Below are 23,899 nucleotides of genomic sequence, written 5' to 3' on the forward strand. Positions count from 1 at the left end.
CAGTTAAGATGAGACCGTGAACCAGTAGGATACAAGCATATTCTCTCCACTTGGGTCGGCGGATACGAGCATCGCAATCCATATCGCGCTTATCCCGAACGGGCGACTCGGATGAGACCAGCTGTGGCTGGGAGCGGGAGTCTAGATGCATTCATGACTTACCTGACACTTCACGACATGGTTCAAGCGTTTGTTGCCTTGCGTTCTGGAGAACAGGAGGCAATGCACGGTCGGGATATCGTGCGATAGGATTAATAAAGATCAGCCTCGGCCACTTAGAATCGCTTACCACCATTAGCACATCTCTCTCTGACCTCACTCTTCTACCACTCACTTTATCATTTGCCCGGAGCATCTTTAGCAGACAGAGAGCAGTCCACCAAAATACATCACAATGTCTCAAAAGAGGACTGCCGAGGGCCACGAGTATGAGGTTGGTGGTAGTGTCTCCAATGGCTTGCCATGCAACGGAGTCATCACACCAGCGAGCAACCTGGCTCAGGGAGAATCCAAGACGTTCGATACTATCGTCATTGGTGCCGGATTCGCTGGTCTGGCAGCTGCCCGCGACCTCACCTTGTCAGGCAGGTCCCATCGCAGAGTTCTTTCTCTATCAGACCCATGCTAATCTCGTAGAATAGGCCATCATGTTCTGGTACTCGAGGGGCGTGATCGCATTGGAGGCAGGACATGGACATCAAATGTTAATGGCCATCTCTACGAGATGGGGGGCACCTGGATTCACTGGGGACAGCCTCACGTCTACCGCGAAATGGTCCGCTATAACCTTCACCGGGACTTGGTTGTCACTGGTGATGTGCCCAACCAACAATGCTCCGTCTTGGTGGATGACAATGGCGAGAAGCAACAGCTGCCACAGGAAACATTTGCAAGTACATCACTCCCGGAATTTAAGAGCTTCAACTGACAAAGTCTACAGGACAAGTTGACTGATCACGTCTTCAAAATCTACTGCAATGTTGATGGTGAAGATGGCAAAACGGCAATCCCATTCCCCCATGACTCCCTGTGCAACCCAGACGCAAGAGTTTATGAGTCCTTGTCCGTCAACGACAGACTGAACCAAGTACGCGAGTCACTCACCAAAACCCAGATGTGCATTCTTAAGGGTTTGATTGAAGGAATCGTCGGCAACGAGGACTATGACAATGTAGGCTTCTTTGATGTGCTCCGATGGTGGGCCCTGAGTGGCTACTCGACGTATGGTTTGTCCGAGTTCACAGAGGTATACAAGATCAAGGAGGGCCAGACGCATTTCGCGCTGCAATTCTTCAAGGAAGCTGTGCAGTCGCAGAGCCTCTCTTACATCTTCAAGGCACGCGTCGAGTCGATATCCGACAAGAACGATACCGTGACCGTGACATTGAGGGATGGACGCCAATTCCGTGGTCGCCGCCTCATATCGACACTACCCCTCAACGTTCTCCGAAAAGTCAAGTTCGACCCTCCCCTGAGCGCGACTAGAGATGAGGCAGCACGCATTGGCCAGATTCACAACGGAGCCAAGATTCACTTCAAGATTGGCGCCTCAGAGACTCGTTCCTTTTCTGCCGTGCGCTATCCAAAGGCCAGAATGGTGAGCACACTGGGTGACGGACGCACCGAAAGCAACGGCAGCCGACACATGATTGCGTTTGGAAGAAACGATGCCTCGTTGAGCACAGAAGACGACGCCAAGTCCTTCTATGCTGAGGCACGCGAGGCGTTCCCTGATATGCCAGTTGAGAAAGTGGTACGTAAATTCTTACACTCCCACGAGGGGTCCTCTGTTCTTCATCCGTCACTACACAAGATATGGGCTAACAGGTGGAATTAGCTCTGGCACGATTGGAGCCGTGACGAGTATGCCAAAGGTGGCTGGTGCATGTATCGTCCTGACTTTGCATTCCGATACCAGGAGGCGCTGAGGAGGAGAGCGGGCAACGTTTTGTTTGCTAATGCTGATTGGGCATTGGGCTGGCGTGGCTTTATCGACGGTGCCATTGAGGAGGGAACGAGAGTTGCGTTTGAAGTTAAGAACGAGCTGGTTTCCTCCCCTATTGTAAAGGCAAACTTGTAATCTAGATGGAGTATTACTATTCGATGAACAAGTTACATGCCTCGGGAAATTCTCATAGATTTTATCTCAATGCCTCTTTCTCACACATAAATTCACACACACACATTCCCTAGCATGGTCTAAATAAGGGAAAAAGGTCTTGTAATCACATGTTCGTGAGTCATGTGATCTTTCGTACAGCCAGCTGAGAGTCCCCGGTTGCGGGGTACAGTTCTTCTTATCATACAGCGCTCCCCCTTTCTCCCGCCCCAGCTTTTCGTCAACTTACATCTCCTGTCGCATTCCAAATCCCTTCAAACTACTTTCCGCGGTCCCCATATGATGCGTCTAAGAGTAGCGCACCGGAAGTCGCGCCATGGGTGTCTTAGATGCAAGGCTAAGAGGGTAATGTTCACGATGTCTCACCCACCCCTGCCTCAAGAGTCGTTGCCTAATCAATGAGTATCACTGGCTGCAGACGAAATGTGATGAAGGCAAACCTGCATGTTCGCGATGCGTGGATCGTGGCTTTCAGTGTCCTGGGTACGCTCTCAACATCAGATGGCCCCAAGAACCTCGGGCTCAGACCCAGTGCGGCTCGCCGATAGGTGCTAGGCGCTCACCGAGCTCACCGTCGTACATGACTGCTATCGTCCAAACCGCGACAGATCCAATACTCGCCGGGAACATCTCTGCTCCCGCCGAAATGACCGCAGACATGGTGGAACTCCGACCAACCAGCGAGGAATGTTGGGAAAGTCGTCCACTCCAGCTTGCAGATCCCTTTCCCATCGACTATGAGTGGAACATTGGTGATATCATGGAGCCTACAATATTGGAAGGCTCCCTAATACTGCCTATCCAGCTGGACGAGGTAAACTTGGCCCAATTCCCGCACGCAGAGCCGTCTTGGAGTGCGACCGGTCAACTCGGCATTGAAGACGATTATTCCTACGGAGCGAGAAACGAAATCCAACGCGATGGCCCGCCGCAGTCCACCATGAGCTCGCACCGACGATCCAGCATTTGCCACAGTCCCGCAGATGAGCCCACGCATCGGCCTGACGGTGCCGTGAGAAGGATATCCCATATTGCGGAAACCCCACCAAAGGAGGTGATCAATCTCTCGTCTGCACTTTCCGACCATTTCTTTAGAGAAGTAATCACCCTGTACTGCACATGGGACAGCGATTCAAACGATATGCGGATTTTGACTGGAAACATGTGGCAGTCCTCTGGCATCATATACCACACCATCCAAAGCATGGCTGCCTCCTGCTTGGCCAAGAACTTTCCGCATCTGGCCGCGGTAGCCAAACGAGAACGCTCCCACGCCGTGGATTATCTAAACGGCAGAGTCAATGCTGTAGTTAGCAAAGAAGAGAGGCTTCTATCGCTTATGCTCCTCGGTCATACCGCCAGCTGGGTCGACCCTCACGACCTTGCCCAGGACCAGTTCCGTGATGCGCAGATCATGACCAACTCCTGTGCCTCAGAGCTGCAAAAAGGTTCAAACTGGGCTTTCTTCGAACAAAGCATGGACCACTGGTCAATGCTTCTTGCCTTTTTCACCGACAAGGGCGTTGATTCTGTCATGCCACCGCCGTCTATCGGCCCTGAGCAGCCGACACAGAGTCAAATGCCTCATCCTTTCAGTGGCATCTCTCACCAGCTGGTCAAGTTGGTAACCGACACCGGGCGTTTGATATTCAGAACTCGCAAGCGCCTGTTGACTCTCAAGTATATGACAGAAACCGATATGGACGCCTTTCAGGATGGGCTTCGCGAGGCACGCAGCATTGAACGGAGCCTGTTTGCCTATGTTCCGATGGATGTCTCTTGCATGGTGGACCCGTGTGACGCCTCAACCACACTGAACCACTTCCAACAAATGGATCAAGCGTTTCAGTACACGGCATTGCTACAGATTTACCGTGTCTTCCCCGATCTGCTCGCTGAACGATACCAACCTTGGAACAAATACGAGATTCTTCTTCCGCAGGCCACACACGAGAAACCAACACGCCAAGAAATGGACATTTGGCTGACCAAACTGGCAATGCATATACTTTCTATATTGCAAGAGATCCCATTCGAGTCACCAACACGCTGCATCCAGCCCTTCATTTTCGCTGCAGTCTCGGGCGAGCTCAAGTATACACAGCATCTCGTCCATCTTTCCGATGGCGTGTCTGTTCCCTTTCCGCCTATCGATCATGCCTCAATCGAAGTGGCGAGAGCACGACAGTTTATATTGTCCCGCTTGTCAGCATATGGCAATATCTTGACTGTCGGCAAAGTCCAGCAGATGTGTCAACTAATCAATTGCGTATGGGATGCCCTTGATGCAGGAGATGGTGACGCCTACTGGGTTGATTTGGCTTACAAAAAGCAGCTGGGCACAATGATGGGATAATTGCATGGGTTTGGAATTTGTAGTATAGTTCTATTGGATTTCCATCACTCTACAACTTGCCCTTTGCCGGAACTTGCGTTGTCTTGGGAATCGAATCGAACTTGGCGAGGAGGTTGGCCATGGTCATGGCGTGCTCAACACGTGCTTCGGAAATATGATAGCACTTTGGGAACCACCCGTCTACCTCTTGGCCTAGAACCATCTTGGCCAAGGCTTCGCCGGTTAACCAGCACTTATCCATCCCATATCCGTTGAAGCCGGCGGCAATCCATTCACCAGTACTGCCTGGTCTTCCGGTGACCTTTTCTGGATCCTTCCAACCAAGGGAAGCCCGTCCGCGGTGTGGCCCTGAATGCCAGACCAGATACCCTTGATCTGCGCCGGTTCAGCCTTATTCCAGCCCTCTGAGAAATAGTTGGGCAGGAATTTAGACAACGCTTCCCACGACTCAGAAGTGACATATGTATCATCACTCTTGAGGATGTCTCGTAGGTACGAGTTCTCAGTTCCGACCCAGATGTCGCCCGTGCGACCATTTTGCTGAAGATAATACAACCCAGAGTGGTACATGCGTGTCTCTGGGTCAAGCGACTCCTGGTTCATCCCACTCCAAGAACGGAAATTTCCCTTATTCTTGAGCACCGGGCCAGCCTTCTGAACAGACATGGTACCGCGGAAAGGATAAACCTTGCCTCGGAGGGGACTGAGAAGATGCGACGCAAATGCATTCGTGCAGTGGATGACCTGTCCGGCTCGGATGGTGCCTCGAGGGGTAATGATGGTGTATGGGTATTGATTCGGGTACTCCTGGACAATCGGGTCGTATTTTATGTCAGTTACGGGGGTGTTTGCTTCAATTGACAGCCGTGTGGGATATTTCACCAACAGGCGGGCATAGATTCCGGTCAGCAGACGATAAGGCCAAACTGCACCAGCTGCGTGCTCGATGGCTCCAAAGCCGTCCTTGACATTCCAACGCTACATTTACACCCCCAAACATTAGCCCCAAGACTCTCCGCAGTATGGCTCAACAACAATATAGCTTACCTCTGTGACATCCCCCTTCTCAATAATCCGGTGGTAAGACTTGTGTTCTTCAACAGCCTTCTGGAAATCTCGAACAGACTTCATCGAAGACTCCCACGTAGCCGCATCTTGGGCAACCATGACCTTAATGAGGTCTCTGATCTGACTGTACTCTTGAAGCTCCGGGTCCATTTCACGAACCATTTTCAAGATGTAGTCAATGTTCATGATGCTGAACCGGGTAATCTCCTTGGCATTTTCCTCGCCATACATGCTGGCCAGATATGCGTACGTATGACCAGCAGCAGTGACAAGATGGCCGCCATTTCGCCCCGTAGCGCCGCTCACGACCGTCCGTGCTTCAAGGAGTGTAACATGGCTGGCCTTGACATTTTCGCCGAGACCAGGATGCTCGAGTAGTGTCTTTGTTACACTACACCCCGTAATGCCTGAACCAATGACAACGAAATCGGTCTGCTGGGGCAAGGTCGGAGACTGGATGGAAGCGACGGTAGGATGAGGAGGCTCCTGCCAGAGAGAGACTGTTGGGTTGCTTCTCGGGAGTCCGGGATCTTCCATCACAGCATCCCTGATCTCGGCGAGGAAGGCCGGCAACTTGTCTAGCGATTGTCTCGTGCATCAGTTTAGATCTTTGCAAGAACCGGACGTCGATGACAGAGGGAATGGGGGTGTAAAGAACAGGCTAGAGAACGATGGTAAAGTCTCACCTCGAGTGTTCCCCATGTTTGGTAGATGAAATGTAGGTGCAATTCCTCACAAGCGCGACTGGTCCCTGGATCGATAGTGAAGTATCTCAGCCTGGGGTGCTGCCTTCGAGGACTGAGAGTTTGTTTTATACGCCATACGATGCTTACGGGCTTTCTCTTTCTGCTCTTCCTGTTCCCATGCTTTGCTTTCAAATCAGCCTTTGAGCTGCTAAATTATCTCTGCCCCGCTTAATCGTAAACGAGGGAGTTGCGATCGTATTGAATATCCTCTTGTAATATGCCCGCCCCACTTGATCGTCAATAAGGCAGTTCCGATACCAAGTTCGTATTAAATACCCTATTTTAGAAATAGCGCTATGTAGATGGAGGAATTCTCCCGGCAACCTCGCTTCTTTTCTCTGCAATCCTTAGCCATAACCTACTATTATAGCAAAGACTGCTTGCAGTTTAATGAAATACAATAAATCTAGTCCATGTAAGTAGCAAGGTCTATTGAGGGCCTTGAGCGCAATACGATCGGTGTACAAGGTTGGGGTGAGGCGTCTTGATTCGAATGCGATAGGCTTGCCATGCTGTTTAATGACGAGCCAATAGAATGTCTCGGGGATGGGACAACATCCCAGCCCCGGTGCTTTGCAATAGGGGACGGATGCGAAGGTATGTTGTGGTTTTCATACCAACGCTCCGAGCCTGGCCAAGGGCAACATGATTAAAAACCGAGAATCCCTCGGGAAGTCATTCGACCGGGGCCGCCAACATCAGCTACTTCATCCCAATTGCTGGACTGGCAGAGAATCAAAAGTGCCTTGGACGCCTTATTCGGACCATTTGAACAGCCCTACGGATTCAGCAGCACCGCAAATACCGCAAACCCATTCAAAAAGGCAAGAGATCCCTCCCTGGCGGTCATTATGGTCTTGATTATAGTGGCCGTGGTCTTCTTCGCCGCTCTCACTAGGGCCAGTAAATTATTTTCTCTACGTAATTCACAGCATCCAGCGCTCGGGGCGGCTCACTAGCGATTTTACATTTGAGCGCTATTACTCTTCTAACCGCGAAGCGGGCATGCCAAGTTTCCTCTCGAAGAAGAGAAGAGCTTCAAAGGACGGGTTTATCAGACAGCTAAGAACCCTAGCACTTTTCATGAGCTGTTGGTTCAGCGATATTCACCAAACGTTGGTTCTGGGCATCATTCTCGCGCAAAACACCATCTGCGGTTGAAGAGATCTAACAGTAAATGTTGTGCAAGAGAGGCTGACACAAACATCAAGCGGCCGCGCTTCCATCATTTATCCTACCCGCTTCTTCCAGGGCGGTCAGTATTCCAGCCGCATGGCCAATGAGTTGCATGGAACTTCTGGTATCGACATTGATGGGCCTCCCTGCGAGCTTCTTCACGTTGGGCGCGGAAGGAGCAAAGTCACCCTAGGGTAGGCAGTCGAATCCAAAATGGGCATTTCAACCGTCATACTCTCAACGCAGCATATCCCTGCCTTTACGGCCATGGGATTGGACTCACATCCAGAATCCGAGGCATTAAATATTTATTGGGATCAGGTTATAGCTGTCTTTATCTTGCAGCATGAACACGGTAAAGGCTTTGCTACTTGTGACAATCCTTGATAATCTGTGAATTACAACAAAGGGCGGGTCGAGTGTGAGTGTGATCTCATTGCCACTCCTTCGAAGTTAAGGAGCAAGAACCGACCATTAGCACTCACTTTATTACTCTCAAATCCATTTCCATTCCACCCTTGATGTAATTATTCTCTCGCCATGCCCGTGTCTCAGAGTTTGACCCGCGAGCTTGCAGACCTCCAGGGTAGGGTGGTGCGTGGCTGGTGCCGCAGCCGGTTCATCGCTTTTGCGCGACTCTGAACCTGGCTGGAGCTTCGGGGTGAGAATCCGGAACTCCGGCCACTAATACGGTTAGGCCTGTAAAACTCCTTGCTCCTCTATTCGCTCCGTCTGTTTAGAGCAAGCCCACCTGTTGCCAACTGGTTACGAAGCCGAGCCTGGCATGGGAATATCCCTCTCGATCTTCTTCTTTCGTATCATTCTCGTGGTAGCCAAAAGGAGATCCGGAGATTATGAAGGAATGGGTGGAGGGATTCTACGCAGACAAACTATTTAAAACTAATAAAACACCAACATCGTCTCATACATTGGCACGCTGCCCTCACCTCATCAATCGTGGAGCTATACTAAAAACATCAATCGGCCAAGTCTTTATTTCAGCATGACTATTCAGAATCATGAAACCTCACACTCGCATTCGACGACTGGCATACAATCAGAGTTAGAGACGAAATTAGAAATCGCCCCTGGCTCGAACGAGAAGCCACTCGATGAAGCAGCTCCCGACACTGATCCCGAGTCTCTCGCATCAAGCGAACCGAAGCTGAGAACCATCGTGGGCCTTCGTTGGTTCCTAATCTGCGTTGCCATCTTCTCAGCCAACCTGCTGTACGGCCTCGACACCACCATAGCAGCCGATATCCAGGGCGCTGTGTCTGACACGTTTGACAATGTGATGCAACTTGGCTGGCTTGGTGTGGGGTTTAATCTTGGCTCTACTGTTGCTATTTTGCCTCTTGGCAAAGCTTATGGCATCTTTGATACCAAGTGGCTTTATATTGCCTGCTTGACCATGTTCTCAGCCGGAAGTGCGCTCTGTGGAGCCGCACCCACCATGAATGCCATGATCGTGGGACGAGTGTGGGCTGGCGTTGGCGGCGCGGGCATGTATCTTGGGTAAAATATCTACGACTACGAGAGTCAAGCATCAGGTTGGCTAACCAGAATACAGAACGCTGAACCTCGTCTCATCGACCTGTAATCCGCGACAAGCTTCGTTTTATATGGGTTTCATCGGCTTCGTCTACGGTGGAGGCTGTATCCTGGGTCCAATTGTCGGCGGCTTGCTGGCTGATAGTGCAGCAACCTGGAGATGGGTAAGTGATGCTACTGGTATTCTTTTCTCTCGGCTGCTAAACACGCCTCGCTGCAGGCATTCTACCTCAACCTTGTCATCTTCGGAGCCATGTCCCCGATATATCTCCTAGTACTACCCTCGTTCCCGCGCCAGGTGGGCCGCACATTCACCCAGAAGATGTCCTCCCTCGATTGGCTCGGTATAGTGCTGAGCGCAGCAATGTATGTCTGCTTTGTCCTGGCCTTTGCCTTTGGCGGCGTCATATGGGAATGGTCGGATGCCCGCACAATCGCCCTGATCGTCCTCTCTGGCGTTTTTCTCGTTGCCTTCGCAGCCAGTCAACACTACGCCTTGTTCACCACACAACTTAACCGCCTATTTCCTTGCGACCTCCTAAGAGATGTCCGTCTTGTGTTGCTGTACATCTGCATGGCATGCGGCGGCGCGGCTCTCTTTGTTTCTGTCTACTATATCCCGCTGTACTACCTCTTTGTCCACGGCGACACGGGTGTTGAGGCTGCGATACGCTTGCTACCCTTTATAAGCGTCTACGTCGCGGCTATCCTGACGGCTGGCTACGCAATGCCACGTGTAGGGTACCAGCAAGTTTGGTACCTGCTGAGCGGGATTTTCCTCATTGCGGGCGGCGCAGCTATGCTCACTGTTGACGTCACGACCACTTCCGCGTGTGTGTATGGATTCTCCGTGTTGATTGCGGTCGGTTTGACTGTCTGCCAAGCGGGCTACGCCATCGCGACCCGGCTGGCCAAACTAGGGCGGGAGCCTGAGGCGATCCAGTTCCTGAACATCAGCCAGGGGCAAAGCCAGCTGCTGGGGCTAGCGATTGCAAGTTCGATCTTCCAGAGCACGGCATTCAGCGGTATCAAGTCTGTCCTGGATGGGATGGGATTCACGGATGCTGAGATACAGACAGCCATCGCAGGAGCCAAGAGCGCCGTGTTGCAGCAGGTAGGTCCTGAGCTGAGGCAGGAGTGCATTGAGGTGATTGTTCAGGCGGTGAGGTATCAGTGGGTGTTGGTTGTCGTGGCGGGCGTGTTGCAGACGACATGCTCGTGTTTCCTGCCACGGAAGTTCTAGAGGTCGTCGTCTCGGACGGAGGTGTTCTTTCGTTCTATAGGGATCATTGAACCCCGGAGCCCCCCTATCTCCGTCTTTGGCTATGCTTATTGGTGGGTGTACTGAGGGCGTCCTCTGGCAAGATGGTATGGAATCCGAGCCTTGTGACACGTACGTGACAATCAATCTCTATGGAGGAAAGCGAGGGTGAGATTGGACTTGAGTCAATGTTAGAACTTTACTTGGACTACTTAGCTTCCTTAATAGAGCAAAACAGGTGGCAGACAAGTCTCCCGACTTGTAGACTGATTTGTGATATCGAATTAAAGATTAAGAAGTGAAAAGCGAGGGAATACCATATATTACAGTGTCATCGTAAGCCACTCCAACCCCTGAGGTCTCGTTATGGAACCTGGCATCCCTTCAGGCCCATTTCGGGAACCTCCGGACCCAGCTGGCTCCGTAGAGCAGCTCGGATGCTCGGGATTGGTGTTATCAACGGAAGCAGTACCGCCGCTTCCCGGACTCTCGTCTTCCGTTGCGCCATCCACGCGGTCTGCCGGTGGATGAATGTTGAGCTGGCCGGGGCTGTCGGATCTGGACATTGGTCGTGCTGAACAGTTGTGCGATGAGGCACCACCGACGTAGAACGAGGGGTTGTCTGTGTCTTTCTTGGATCCGGTGTTTGTTGCACCAGCGGGCCGGTCGACACCAGAGCGGCGGTTCGCGCTGCGTCTGACGCCTCGTTTGTAGCCGGGCTTGGAGCACCGCGTGCACTTCCTGTTGCCCCCTGATCTCGACCCATGCGGCTCAACATCGCCGTGGAGCGTCAGAAAGAGACCACATGCGTTGCAGAGAGGCTGTCCCTGGGGATTCCGACGCCACAGTGGCGACGCTCTCGTGAGGCAATTGGTACAAGTCGTGGGAGCCTTACCAACTGGCTCCCCAGCAACCCCTTGCGTGTTGGCCGTATAGCAAACCCGGGGGCGAGGCGAAGAAGAGGATCGCCCGGGCGCCGTTGAAGAGGAATTAGAAGGGCTGTCCGTCGTTTCTGGTGGTAGGGAGATTGGGTTCGACTGAGATAGCCATTCGGATGGACTGGCAAGTCCCGCGATGCCGGCGTTGAGGTTCGAAGCATCAACGACGCCCATCGCTGGTTCGCCTATATCGGATGAAAGGCCCTGGGACCACCCTAAAAAATGATAGGGCGACAAGTTTGTATTGCGTTCTTGAGCGTCTGGACAGGCATTAAAGTTCAATATGTCTTCCCAAAGTGTGTCGACTCCCAGATAGCGTGTCGGATCGCCTGGCGGAAAGGTTGTAATAGGATCCGCTGAAAAGTAGGGTTGTGCTAGAGTAGAAGATAATATGGCGTTTTCATCTAGATGGCCTATTAGTCGTTGACTCATAAGAGGACCGAGGGCGATTCCAAAACGATTATCCAAAGAATGCTGGTGGCGCATCTGAGCATGACCTCGGGTGACCTCGAGCGATCTCTATGCCATGAACAACATGCTCCCGTCCTCAGACTCAGGATGAAATGTGAAGAGAGCTGAAAAACGAACAATCCTGGGGATAGGGCAAGTTCGCCGACGTGACGAGGAACATTAGGTTGAGCATTCAACTCACATGATAGCCCACCAAGAACCGTTGGCGGCGTTGGGGGATAAGTAAACAAGCCTTGCTCACAAGGGCCAACGGAATTGATGACGGCGTCATTTTCCATGTGCAAAGCGTCCGGGATAGGGCGCCCTGCTGGGTGAGAAGATACCTGGGCGACGTTGCTTGAGGTGGGAGCATCGACTGGGTATTCGAGGGGACTAGACTCAATACCTGATTCATTGGGAACAGAGGTGCCAGGGCCGTCGGCAGGGCGCTTTGAGTTTTGGCTCTAATCCGCTAGTTAGCTATAGACCCGAAACACGCCAGAGTATATAGTTCCATGAAGAAATGCGCAAAGCCAGGAGGGTATAGGCTGATGACGGTGTTATACCAACATCACAGGCACGCGTCGCTCTTCAGCACTAGCCTTTGGTGGATACGGTATTGGATGCGGGGGTGATGGTTCAGATTGCGCCAGGCTTGATGAAATGGCAGCGTTTCTAGAGAGGACGAAGTCGTCGAGATCCATATGCCGGGACTGCACCAAGCCTTGGTGTGTGCCTCTTCTCAGTTGCGCAGCGCCAATGGATCTGGGTGCGTCTGCTTCCTTAGAGGGTGGTTTCATTACATGCGGATCGGGTGCTGTGCCTCTCTGGCCGACCAGCTGTCTCGAGCGTGTTTCTGTCGGTCCACGCAACGGATGTACCCAAGGTGTTGCGGGTGGGAAAGCTGTTTGGGACGACAATGGAGGGGAAGATTCGCGTCCCCAGTCATAGTCACGAGGATGGCGACTCAGGCACCGCATATCACACGCCCAATAGGAGAGGCGGGAGTATCGCATGTCTAGCCGCATCAGGTGCCGGAGTTCCGGACTCTTAGCTCCAAGTGGCCAGCTCCTGGTTTGGCAGGGCTGATGCTTTTACCTTTCCTTTCTCATCGCCATCCTTCAATGCATTCGTTGTTTTCTGAGATCAGCCAAGGACCCCCTTTCCGGCACTTCAGGAAACCCGGCATGTTCTGCACATTTTCGGCCAGTACCTGGACGCCCACGGCCTCGGACCAACAGATGGGGAGGCAGCTTCCCCCGAGACGCACACAGGTCTCGAGAGCATGTGACTGGTGCCGCGTGCATAGGGTGAGATGCGATCGCTCCATCCCCTGCCGCAATTGCCAGAAGCGAGGCGGACAATGCAGTAACCGCGGTGACGTGCGGAACATGCCCCAAGCCTTGGAGTATGTTGTTCATCAAGATGCCTGCAATAAGGCTCGGGCAAGATCTGACTTTGGTACAGGGAGATAGAACGGCTGAGGCTCCGCATCAAGGACCTGGAGGCCAGAGTCGAGTCTACAGGCGGGGGACCGCCCACCCCGCCGGCCTCGGCCCCGGCTCCGGCTCCGGCTTCGACCGAATCGCCGCCTGAAGGATTGGCAAAACGCGGCCAGATCAGGAAGCTATGGCAGGGCGTTTACTCTAGGGGCGCACGGTCACAGCAGACTTCCTACTACGGCCCGTCATCCACCTTCTACTTCCTCAGCAGGATAAGCTCCTTTCTCGGCAGCGCGCTGGAGCAACCGCAGCAGCATGAGGAGCTTCAGCCGCACTCGGCCAGCAAGACCTTTTCACATCCAGAGAGCCCGTTTGAACCCGCGACCGAGAAGCCATCACTGAACGCCGTCTCGGCCCTGGCGAGTGGCAACATGTCCTTGCCGCGTGCCCAGGAAGAGTACTTTCTCAGCCTGTTCTGGCAGTTCTATTTCTGCACTTTACCCATCGTGGATGAAGGCGAGTTTCAAGCCCATTACCTGTCGCTCTGGGAAGCGTCAACACCCAACCGCAAGCCGTCGGCTCTCGTCGATATCATGCTCGCTCTATGCATGCAGTACGGCTGTGCTCTGATGCCAGGAACCTCTCCTAGGTCCGAGACGGCCGTCAGCCCCGCCGACTCGACCATCGCGGGACGGTGGTTTTATCACAGATGCCAAGAGCTCCTAAGCGTGAGCGGTGATCTCGAGAGCCCTTCTATTACGACAGTGCAGTGCCACGCCTTTACTGCGGTATATCTGTACTTTGCCTCGTTTCAGAATATGGCCTACGCTTCCATGTCGTTAGCAGTCCGGTCCGCCCAGTCTCTGGGCCTTCATTTGGAGCCTCCATCAGGAATGCCGCCCAGGGAGCGAGAGATGCGCAAGAGAACATGGTGGGTGCTTTCGACTGTGGACACCAAGATCTGCATCAAGCTTGGGCGGCCTTTCTCATTCCGCACGGATGAAGTGACGTGCCCGATGCTTGTCGATGACTATGAGACTGCGACGCAGCCTGGCTTCACCCTGGGGACGTATGGTACCGACCTTACATGGATCACGTACCTAGTCCACTGCCAGAGCCTTGTTGCATCGGTTCGTCAGGTTTACGAATCGTTGTATGACAGGTTCTCGGACGTTCTGGTCGACAGAGGCATCCGCGTGCCGTACGAGGACCCGGCGTCCCTAGAGGTCTGCGCCAAGTTCTTGACGTCCATGATGGAAGATATACGGTCGTGGCTTGGCAACGTTCCTTCAGAGTTGAAGACGAGACGAAGGGGAGACGGAACGCCATTCTCCCTCGATCGCTCATCGCTCGATATCGAGACCTCGGCGCCCTTGTGGCTTCAGCGCCAACGTTTGTGCCTCGAACTCATGTACCATGGTCTCGTCATGGGCCTCTACAGGCCCTTCATCACCTTCCAAACGCGGTGCTCTATCCCTATCACCGAGGCCCATGCAACCGCCTGCATCAACCACGCCATTGCGCACACGCACATCATGCACCAGGTTCTCACCGAGACTGACATCCTCAACGGCTGGCACGACGCCTTCCACTGGCAGTGGGACGCAACAGTGACCTTGTTGGGTTTTCTCTTTGCATACCCCATCAACGCGCCCACACCTGCGGCTCGACGTGCCGTAGACAAGGCCATCGAGGCCTTTGAGCGCTTTGGCGCCAACAACGTCGCTGTAGCGCGCAATGCCGCCGGTGTCACACGGAATCTGGTCGCCAAAGCCGATTTTCTTATTGACCGGTTCCGCGCCGGGCTCGGCGGACCCAGCGTGTCCCATCTGGCGCCGACGAGCCCTGCCATTCAAGGCGTCAGTGACGGCATCCAGGGCCTGGATATCATGCCGGGATCGCCGAGTCATTACGGCGGGGCAACAGAAAGCTGGGATTTCATGGACCTTGTCCTCACGGTGGACTCTTTTAACAACTTTGAGGATTTCTTGACTGAGGCCTGCGAGCTAGTTGATGTTTGAATGTGTATGTATGTCTCGGTGAAGGAGGGGTGGTACCTAAACCAGGCTGCTGGCAACAGCCTCGAAGAGGCCGGCCTGGTTTATGGTGTGGTGTTTTAGGTCTTGTTCCCCTTAGGTACGACACTAGCTACCGGAAATGTCCCTTCTAGCAATACAAGTCCTCGAAAGCTGCACGCCTATTTCGTTGTAGGCCATACATGAGTCGTACAACGTCCACAACGCAATGTCCGCCTCCGACTTGAGCTCCTTTCTCTCTTCCTCAACGTCCATGAGTACCTAGTAACTATGCCTTTTCCTTCCCCAGCTAAAATCGCAGGTCCCAGTCAATCTGAGGTCCTAGCTTTGGCAGCGCGTCGGCCACGCTCTGTACATCCTTATCGCCCCGACCGCTTAAGCAAATGACGATGTTCTGATCCTTGGTCATGGTCTTGGCCAACTCGACAGCTCCGTAAATAGCATGAGACGACTCCAAAGCGGGAATGATGCCTTCTAACTGACTCATGAGGCGAAAGCCAATCAGGGCTTCGGCGTTGGTGACCGCCATGAACTTGGCTTGCTGGCTATCCTTCCAGGAGCTCAGCTCGGGGCCAACACCAGGGTAGTCTAGCCCGGCTGATATCGAGTGCGTGTCCAAGATTTGGCCGTGCTCATTCTGCAACACATAGGTCCGTACACCATGCAGGACTCCCTTTGAGCCACTGGTCAGCGTGGCGCTATGGCGTGTTGTGTCCAAGCCATCGCCGGCGGCCTCGACACCAAGCAGCTTGACCCCTGGCTCTGTCGAGAACGGGTAGAACATACCGGCGGCGTTGCTGCCGCCCCCGACACATGCCACGACAGCATCCGGGAGCCTGCCCGTCTCCTCAATTATCTTCTGCTTAGTCTCATTGCCAATGACCGATTGAAAGGTCCGAACCAGCAGTGGGAAAGGATGAGGGCCGATGGCAGAGCCGATAACGAAGTGAGTCGTGTCCAAGTTGGTAACCCAAGCCCTCATCGCTTCATTGACCGCGTCTCGCAACGTCTTGGTGCCGGCCTCAACAGCAACCACCCGAGCACCAAGAAGCTTGATCCTAAAGACATTTAGGGCTTGGCGCCTAACATCCTCCTGATATAGCAGTTAGCAGCTATAGACTTATTACCGGAGGGAATAGATCACTCACGGCGCCCATATAGATTGTGCATGGCATCCCAAATAAGGCGCAGATGGTGGCAGTGGCCACACCATGTTGGCCAGCGCCCGTATCTGCAATGATCTTGGTCTTGCCGAGCCGCCTGGCTAGTAAAACCTGGCCTAACGCATTATTTATCTTATGGCTGCCGGTATGGTTAAGGTCTTCTCGCTTGAGATAGAGGTTGGCACCACCGGCGTGCTCTGTTAGGCGCTTTGCAAGATGGAGATGGCCGGGTCGACCTAGATAAGGATAGTATGACCGATACTTGTTCCAAAAGTCAGCATCGTCTTTGCACTTGTTGAATCCAGCCTCGAGCTCGTTCAGGCAGTCGACCAGAGCTTCGGGCACGTACTGGCCACCGAATTCTCCAAACCGTGCTGGGAGCAGAGTTACGGAACTATTCGAGACCTCAACCTGGTCACCCAGGCCGGATTCTGCTGGCTGGTGGGTGATGGAATCGACATGAACATCACTGTTGCCAAGCTCATGGGCGTCGTGAATGGTTTCCGCTGCACTGATCTCACGTTTGCCACGGCCATTGAGCATGCCATTCCGACCGCTGACCTGGGCGCAGAACTCGCGTACCTTGGTGGCCTGCTCGCTGGCCGGTGTCTGGGCCAAGACCTCTATGATCTTGCTCCCAATGACAACCCCATCAGCGACCTTGGCAACGCTCAGGAAGTGGTCGCGGTTGCTGACACCGAATCCCACTGCTACCGGAACTCCACCTGAGTACTGCTTGACCCGGGCGAGCAGCTTGGGCAGGTCGGCGTTCAAAGTACCTGTGGCGCCCGTGACGCCCATGCGAGAAACAACATAGATGAATGAATCGGCTAGCTTGCAAAGAAGCCTCATCCGGTGGTCGGACGTAGCAGGGGCAATGAGCGGAACATAGGAGAGCCTGCAACACAAGTCAGCTGACACATGAGCTTGGGGCCGCCTGTCCATACCCTCGCTGAGCGCACAAATTCCGAAAGCTAGCCGTCTCCTCCAGAGGCAGATCAACGACGATGAAGCCGTTGACCGACGACTCTTTGGAATCCGTGAGCAGGCGTTCCTCACCATAGCTCAGGAAGGGGTTGTAGTAGCCCATCAGCAATACGGGGGTGGTCAAGCCCTTCTTGCGCGCTTCACTGACCAACTGCAGCACGACGCCAATGGTAACACCATTTGCCAGGGATTCCTACAACATCTCTGTCAGCTTGGCCAGGCAAGGAGTGAGGATACAAACAGTATTGGCCTTCTGGATCGTGGGCCCATCAGCAATCGGGTCAGTAAACGGAATGCCGAGTTCGATGATATCTGCCAGTAGAGTCAATGGCGCGATTCCATGGCTGATGAAGAGGTAGGTAGTATAATACCAGCACCGCCCGCTTGCATCCCCAGCAGGATGTCGACAGATGCATCGATAGTAGGATACCCAGCAGTGACATAGGCCACGAAGACGGGCTGTGTTACGAGATGAGGTCAGCTGCTTTTCGCTCGATAGCACTCGATGTAGGAAACTGCGTACTCTACCCTCCTTTCTGCAGTTTCTAAAAACCTTGCCGAGGTCTTCCATGGTGCAGGTTTCACTAGGAAAATCCAGTCGGTACAAGACTTTGGGAGTGTGTGAATAATGAGCCAAATAATGGGAGCCGTCTTAAGCAGTTTTATATTGGAAAGACAAGCAAGACGACCATTTCTGCGTCCACTTCCCTACAACCTGCAGAAGGCAACTCCGCACGGGCGGATGAGCTCCGCGCCGACTCTTGCAGTTGGCCTGCAGTAGGCCTGCGGCGGAGTGGGGGACCAAATGAGCGCCTCCGCCAGCGGGGGCAAAAACCTCCCCAAGACCTGGCACGAGAGGCGACTAGATAGCAGTAACGGCATATGATTGACTGTGTGGCAGGGACTGATGGGTCATGAGGAGTCGAGGAGCAAATAAGCACTTGGCCTTCTATCTGAAGGATTGCGAGAGTTGGCCCTATCCCATGAGTGCCCCAACGACCTCCAAGCAGGTACCCCAAGTGGCCATAGACCAATCAAGGACGTCAATAGGAGAGATACATCATCATCACCTCACTTCGGCCTTTAGATCAAGTAGTGCAATCATAAGGTCTTATCAATAAGACCTTCTAAGCCGCCTACTAGCTGTTAACGGGATAAAACTGGGGCATGGGATGGTTAGTCTGCCGATCTCATAAACAACATGCCTGATGTTAGTTATTGCGTAGCGTTCAGGCTGCCCGTGAAGCAGTTCACCATGGTCTTGATCCTTCTCCTCGACAGCCTATGTTGGCATGGCAGGCAGCGAGAAAAGGCTGGAATGGGTAAGGTGAGTTGAGAGGCGACTGTGTCGACGCGTTTCACAGGCTTCTAGTTAGACGCAATCTGATGGCCTCGTTCGATTTTCAGCCTGTTTTGCAGCTGATCAACCTAATTTTGCCGCGTTCAACGGTTCACTGAAGCTCTTGACTTGTTCGTAAATAATGCAGGAGAGCTCTAGGTTTTGCCCTTGGTAGATTCACGCTACATTCCCCTGACCGCGCTCTGATGATATCACCAGCCCTCATGTCTCGGGTCGGGGGAATTTTAGCCGTAGAGTGCGACAGGCTTCCAACTATGCATCACAGCCCTGTATATTCGTCAAGCTATCTAGGATTCACAGAGTATACACGGTTGCGATCCGGCCAGCGTCTCGGTGTAAAACGCAAGCCAACGACGTTTAATCCCGTATGATGAAGAATTAAGCAGTACTACCCAGGCTACAGCCAGAGAACAGACACTCCTGGTCTCACATACTATACCTGAAGTGGATGTTCTCATAATCCGTCATGTCGGACTCAGCGTTGAGACGACCCTGGCGTTCAGCCTCTTCCTTGGTCATGCCCATCTCCTCAACAGCTTTATCTCTGCGTCTGTTTTGCAAGACGTCTATGTTCATGTTAGCATTGGCATTGGCTAGGTATAAGAAACGTTTGCAGCTTACAATACATCCTCCAACAGATCATGATGACGAACTCGAGGCCATACATAGTGGAGCACACCACGATGGCGGGGATGTACAAAGGAGCATCCTTCGCACGAAACACCTGGGCGCCAACCGAGTTGCCAACACAGTAGGCGATGAAGAGTACGGTGCTGGTCACTGACTTCTTGGTACGGCCGGCAATGTTGGAAGGTACCAAGGTCCAGATAACTACACTATTAGCACTGCGCATTCCCAGCTGAAAGGGCAATACCCACGAGGTCCGGCAACATTGCCAAAGATGGTGATCAAGAACATGCCCCATCTGGTCCACAAGTGGCCGCGATTGGGCAGCAGGGCCAGAGCCAACATGCCGACGAATGAAGGGACAACGGCGGCCATCATGAAATAGACTAGGCCAAGTCAGTCACCATAACCACAGGGGGCGCGCGTGCCTCGGACTTACAGCGGGTATTCGGCTTCTTGAGGGTAACGTAGCCCACAATGATGAAGAAGGTGATGGAGAGCATCTGCTGTGGGATCTTCCCCTTGACAATGGTGTCCAGAGCCGAGAAACCGAACGAGACGTAGACGAGGTTGCCGAATGAGGTCGTGCCACCGTTGGGGATAGAGTTCACAATGACCAGGAAGAACAAGAAGTAGGTCTGGGGGTCCTTGAAGGCAGTTCTGACCTGGTCCCATTTCCACTCGGGTCGCTTCTGGGCGTCTGTGCCCGTCTGGCAAGCCACAATGCGGGCGGCCACCATGCGCTTCTCCTGGGTGTTGAGCCACCGAGCCTCCCGAGGTGTGCCGAAGACGTAATAGGTGGCAAACGAGAAGACGATGGTCAGCGAGCCTAGGAAAAGGGAGATGCCCCTCCAGGGGGCCAAGCCGCCGGGGTGCTTCTGGGCCTCGGTTCCAATGCCGTAGTTTATGAGGCTGGTGAGAATATCCATGCCAGCGTTGGAAGAACCCCAAATGACGGATCGCATGGCGTGTTCACGCTTTGTGTAGAACGAAGCCGTGATGATGAGGAGCGCAGGGTAGGTTGTGCATTCTCGTGTGCGTTAGCGTTTGGCCATTCAGATTCAAGCATTCCGCTCTCTCTTACCTGCCACGCCTTGAAGAAACCGGAGAACCATAAGGTGAGTAAAGTTGTGGGCAAAGGCCACACACAAGACCAGGATACCTTTGACGCGCGAGTGTTGGTTAGGTACTGTTCTGGCACAGAAGCGATGGCGACCACCTACCCCAGATGAACATGCAAATGGCCACGGTAGGGCCGAGGGAGACTCTTTGCAAAAAGAAATTTGCCGGCGCCTGAGAAACGAGAAAGGCAATGTAGAAGATGGTGGTCAGCCCTGGGTGTTGTGAGCAGCGAGTCTCGAGCATCATGTTCTTGGTGCAACTTACACGAATATTGCTGGCCAACCAAGCCCGTGTCGGCCGGCATGCCAAAGGTAGCCTGCGTAGAGATGATGACCTTGTCGGCGAACTGGATGCCCGAGGCAATCTATGAGGGGATTCAGATGTTTGCTTCCCCACGAAGCTTCGAGGGGCGTGTACATACCCACATGACAGGCAGCAACACTTTGTCAATCTTCCACAGTAGCTTGCGGAACTGGTCGTCGGTGTACTCATGATGCTCGGCGGCGTTGACGATATCCTCAGCAACTGTATCAGCCTTGCCTTCCTCGACAGACGGCCTGGCTTTGTTGCACTTCTCCGAGTCCGCCTCAACATTGGTGGTACTGGCGACTTTTTCGGCGGCCATGGTGATCTGGATGTCGAGTTTTGACTGGGAAGAAGCGACTGAGTGCAACTGTCCGAGAGACAAGAAGACGGAGCTTGACTCCACTAGATCTTTAAGTAGAGCCTCTCTCTCCTACGAAGCCCCTCACGATACCCCGGAGGGCCAGAACGCCAAGATGATCTGGACTTTCCCCAGGCCACCCCCGCACCTCCACATCCTCCACCGAGTAACGCGGGGTGCATGAGACTGTGGTGATGACTGGCGCCGGGCGGATCTGGCCCGCAGGTTAGGGATGCCGAGGTTAGTGGTCACGGTCGCCACGGCGGATCTCATCCGCCTCCGCCGGGCTAACTCGCCAGACCATGCGAACTCCCAATAGCCGGGTTCCATGGCAGCAATCGACGGTGTAATCCAAATTGGTCACAGCGGACCTCCGGGGGTTGCAAGGTTCTCAGCTGGCCTGCGTGGCTGCTTGCTTGTCAATAAAAGACCTTGGGGTGTAGTTAAGGGGCAAAGTCAAGCTGCACTCTTCACCTATCACCATCCTCTGATTTTCATCACCTGGCAAGCGTGGATACTGCAAAATGGCCAATCTCGCCAACGGTGCACCAGGCACCATCGACTTGTCCCACCACATCAATGCGCGGTCCAAGGCTAGACACCCGAGTCCCCTCAAGGACATCCTCCGTTTCATGGCGTACAAGGATATGATAAGTTTGTCTGGAGGTATGAGCGCCGCTGTCTACAGTGCTGTAATGGCAGCTCACAAGTATCAATTCACCAGGCCTGCCACACCCATCCTTGTTCCCGATCCATCGATTGTCAGTCACGGCGAGCAGCCCCTCGGGGAAGCCCGAGGATCTGGTCAAGTTTGAGATATCCGACGATCCTGGAGCCGAGGCTCCCCTAGCCAAGTTTCTCCAATACGGTCAGCGCGGTCATGTTCCCGGGGTTTGGGCGTGGCTAACATGCATCTAGGCAACTGCAAGGGAAACGATGATCTCCGAGACTGGTGCTTAGAATTTACCAACAAGATCTACCGTCCAGCATACAGAGATGCCGAGGTCCTCCTCCACCCTGGAAACACAAACGCCTGGAGCAAAGTCGTGGACCTTCTATGTGAAAAGGGGGAGCATATTCTATGCGAGGCCTTTACTTATCCCTCCGCCCAGGCTCTTTGGATCCCGGAAGGGTACCTCGCCGCCCCAGTGGCGATGGACGGACAAGGCATCAGGGACGATGACCTTGAAGCTACATTGGCCATGTGGGACGAGACCCATCCGGGGAAGCGTAGGCCCCATGTGCTCTATCTGGTGAGCGTCGGTTCCAACCCCTCTGGTGTGACCATGGCCACGGAGAGGCGACAAAAGATCTATGACCTGGCCGTCAAGTATGGTGAGCACTGCTGGACTTGGGACCGATGCGTTTGCATACACTCACACAATTCCAGATGTCATCATTGTTGAGGACGACCCGTATTACTTCCTCCAATTCCCCACCTATGAGATTGGAGCTCCATCAGAGAGCCATGAGGTATCCAACCAAGACTTCGTCGCCTCACTGCAGCCTTCCTTCCTGCGCTACGATTACCAGGGCCGAGTAATCCGGCTTGACTCGTTTAGCAAATCTCTGGCCCCGGGTCTCAGACTGGGCTTCTTCGTGGCCAACCCTCTCTTTACTGAACGCCTACTGCGCGCCACCGAGATTGAGACTCAGGACCCCTCGGGCCCGTCTCAGGCCATCGTCCTCTCCCTGCTCCAGACGTGGACTATGGACGGCTACCTTGGGTGGCTGCAGAACCTTCGTCTCCAGTACCAAGCCCGTCGGGACTGGATGATTGATGCCTTTGCCCAGCACTTCGACCTCATTCCCGGTGCCAGAAGTGCTGTTCCCAACGCCAACGGCATTGTCGCGTCTCTAGCCCCCAAGAACGGAACCAGCCCGGTACCCATCTTCAGCTTCGTTCCTCCCACAGGAGGCATGTTCATCTGGGGCGACTTTTACCTCTCTCAGAACCCCCGGTTCAAGGAACTACAGGCTGATGCAACCATCTCTGACCCGGAGCGGAGCTTTGCGGATGAACTTTGGGCCAAGTTGACGGATGCACTGGTATGTAATAATGGCCCTAGATGATTCCCGTACGCTGACTTCTTTAGGTCCTGCTGGTGCCTGGCTCGTATTACCATCCTTGGCAGGGCGAGGACAAGATGTCTACCAAGGCCAGAAGAGCTACTCCCGAATTGTGCAATTTCCGCTTCTCTTATGCGATGGCGAGCGTGAGTTCATCCACTTGATTGTGTAATATTCCGTACTGACAACATGCTAGAAGGAGCAAGTTCAGGAGGGAATTTCAAGGTTTGTCCAAGTTATTAGAACATCATGGGGAGTTTAGACTAGATGAAACCCAAGTTTAAGCCAATTTCACACCAGTTTCAACGGACCATTCCAATGCCCTGCGGTTATCTGTAGGTGCTGAGTTTGAGCGTCGTCGTGCACGGCAGAAGAGTTCCCTCCTTAAAGTATATCTTCGTCCACCTGATACGTTCAAAAGCCTCAAGTCGTAAATTTGGGCTGGCATTCGCGGTTTAGTCATTGGTCCCTTCTATTCGCAGCAGCGAGACTGACCGGGACGGCGGGCAGATTGCTCGTAAGGGGTATTTCTAGCCCCTGGACTCGGTGTGCGCCTGCGGGCGCTGATTGTGCCCTTTAGATGGTCAACAATCCCCGAGAGCCGCCATGGTAGCTAGCTATCTAATTTGCGTTTCGATAAGTGCATCACTAATCACAAAGAAGGCGGCTTTGGTCTTCTTTATTAGTTTATTTTTATTTCTCTTTCTTTTTGCAATCCGATCTCTCAGCGCCTTATGCACAACAACTGGCACAAGGAGTG

The 23,899-nt window shown here is 53.4% G+C and overlaps 8 protein-coding genes across 8 annotated transcripts; 4 read left to right on the plus strand and 4 right to left on the minus strand.

The window, feature by feature from the left end:
* Positions 1 to 394: 394 nt before the first annotated feature.
* Positions 395 to 4,475, plus strand: MRS44_010837 (uncharacterized protein; the record flags this gene model as incomplete). Its single annotated transcript, XM_065619474.1, has 5 exons — positions 395 to 579; positions 637 to 775; positions 941 to 1,753; positions 1,838 to 2,076; positions 2,621 to 4,475. The coding sequence occupies 5 exons, from the start codon at positions 395 to 397 to the stop codon at positions 4,473 to 4,475; spliced, it is 3,231 nt and encodes a 1,076-aa protein (XP_065475546.1).
* A 49-nt stretch (positions 4,476 to 4,524) lies between these two features.
* Positions 4,525 to 6,245, minus strand: MRS44_010838 (uncharacterized protein; the record flags this gene model as incomplete). Its single annotated transcript, XM_065619475.1, has 4 exons — positions 4,525 to 4,781; positions 4,844 to 5,453; positions 5,523 to 6,121; positions 6,230 to 6,245. The coding sequence occupies 4 exons, from the start codon at positions 6,243 to 6,245 to the stop codon at positions 4,525 to 4,527; spliced, it is 1,482 nt and encodes a 493-aa protein (XP_065475547.1).
* Positions 6,246 to 8,468: 2,223 nt separating this feature from the next.
* MRS44_010839 (uncharacterized protein) lies at positions 8,469 to 10,545 on the plus strand (the record flags this gene model as incomplete). The annotated part of the gene is made up of 5 exons (XM_065619476.1): positions 8,469 to 8,983; positions 9,039 to 9,183; positions 9,240 to 10,133; positions 10,303 to 10,448; positions 10,497 to 10,545. 5 exons carry the CDS (start codon positions 8,469 to 8,471, stop codon positions 10,543 to 10,545), a joined length of 1,749 nt encoding a protein of 582 aa, XP_065475548.1.
* Positions 10,546 to 10,603: 58 nt separating this feature from the next.
* MRS44_010840 (uncharacterized protein) lies at positions 10,604 to 12,684 on the minus strand (the record flags this gene model as incomplete). The annotated part of the gene is made up of 3 exons (XM_065619477.1): positions 10,604 to 11,622; positions 11,871 to 12,132; positions 12,235 to 12,684. 3 exons carry the CDS (start codon positions 12,682 to 12,684, stop codon positions 10,604 to 10,606), a joined length of 1,731 nt encoding a protein of 576 aa, XP_065475549.1.
* A 375-nt stretch (positions 12,685 to 13,059) lies between these two features.
* MRS44_010841 (uncharacterized protein) lies at positions 13,060 to 15,131 on the plus strand (the record flags this gene model as incomplete). Its single annotated transcript, XM_065619478.1, has 2 exons — positions 13,060 to 13,076; positions 13,136 to 15,131. The coding sequence occupies 2 exons, from the start codon at positions 13,060 to 13,062 to the stop codon at positions 15,129 to 15,131; spliced, it is 2,013 nt and encodes a 670-aa protein (XP_065475550.1).
* Positions 15,132 to 15,435: 304 nt separating this feature from the next.
* MRS44_010842 (uncharacterized protein) lies at positions 15,436 to 17,867 on the minus strand (the record flags this gene model as incomplete). The annotated part of the gene is made up of 4 exons (XM_065619479.1): positions 15,436 to 16,239; positions 16,295 to 17,207; positions 17,257 to 17,489; positions 17,538 to 17,867. The coding sequence occupies 4 exons, from the start codon at positions 17,865 to 17,867 to the stop codon at positions 15,436 to 15,438; spliced, it is 2,280 nt and encodes a 759-aa protein (XP_065475551.1).
* A 1,013-nt stretch (positions 17,868 to 18,880) lies between these two features.
* On the minus strand, positions 18,881 to 21,030 carry MRS44_010843 (uncharacterized protein; the record flags this gene model as incomplete). The annotated part of the gene is made up of 9 exons (XM_065619480.1): positions 18,881 to 18,923; positions 19,096 to 19,222; positions 19,278 to 19,487; positions 19,535 to 19,669; positions 19,723 to 20,313; positions 20,368 to 20,445; positions 20,507 to 20,617; positions 20,670 to 20,769; positions 20,827 to 21,030. 9 exons carry the CDS (start codon positions 21,028 to 21,030, stop codon positions 18,881 to 18,883), a joined length of 1,599 nt encoding a protein of 532 aa, XP_065475552.1.
* A 563-nt stretch (positions 21,031 to 21,593) lies between these two features.
* MRS44_010844 (uncharacterized protein) lies at positions 21,594 to 23,401 on the plus strand (the record flags this gene model as incomplete). Its single annotated transcript, XM_065619481.1, has 6 exons — positions 21,594 to 21,735; positions 21,794 to 21,937; positions 21,988 to 22,404; positions 22,460 to 23,118; positions 23,166 to 23,285; positions 23,336 to 23,401. 6 exons carry the CDS (start codon positions 21,594 to 21,596, stop codon positions 23,399 to 23,401), a joined length of 1,548 nt encoding a protein of 515 aa, XP_065475553.1.
* Positions 23,402 to 23,899: the final 498 nt, after the last annotated feature.

This window comes from Fusarium solani (assembly GCF_023522795.1).
Source record: "Fusarium solani strain SB1 chromosome Unknown bctg00000007, whole genome shotgun sequence".
NCBI lineage: Eukaryota > Fungi > Ascomycota > Sordariomycetes > Hypocreales > Nectriaceae > Fusarium > Fusarium solani.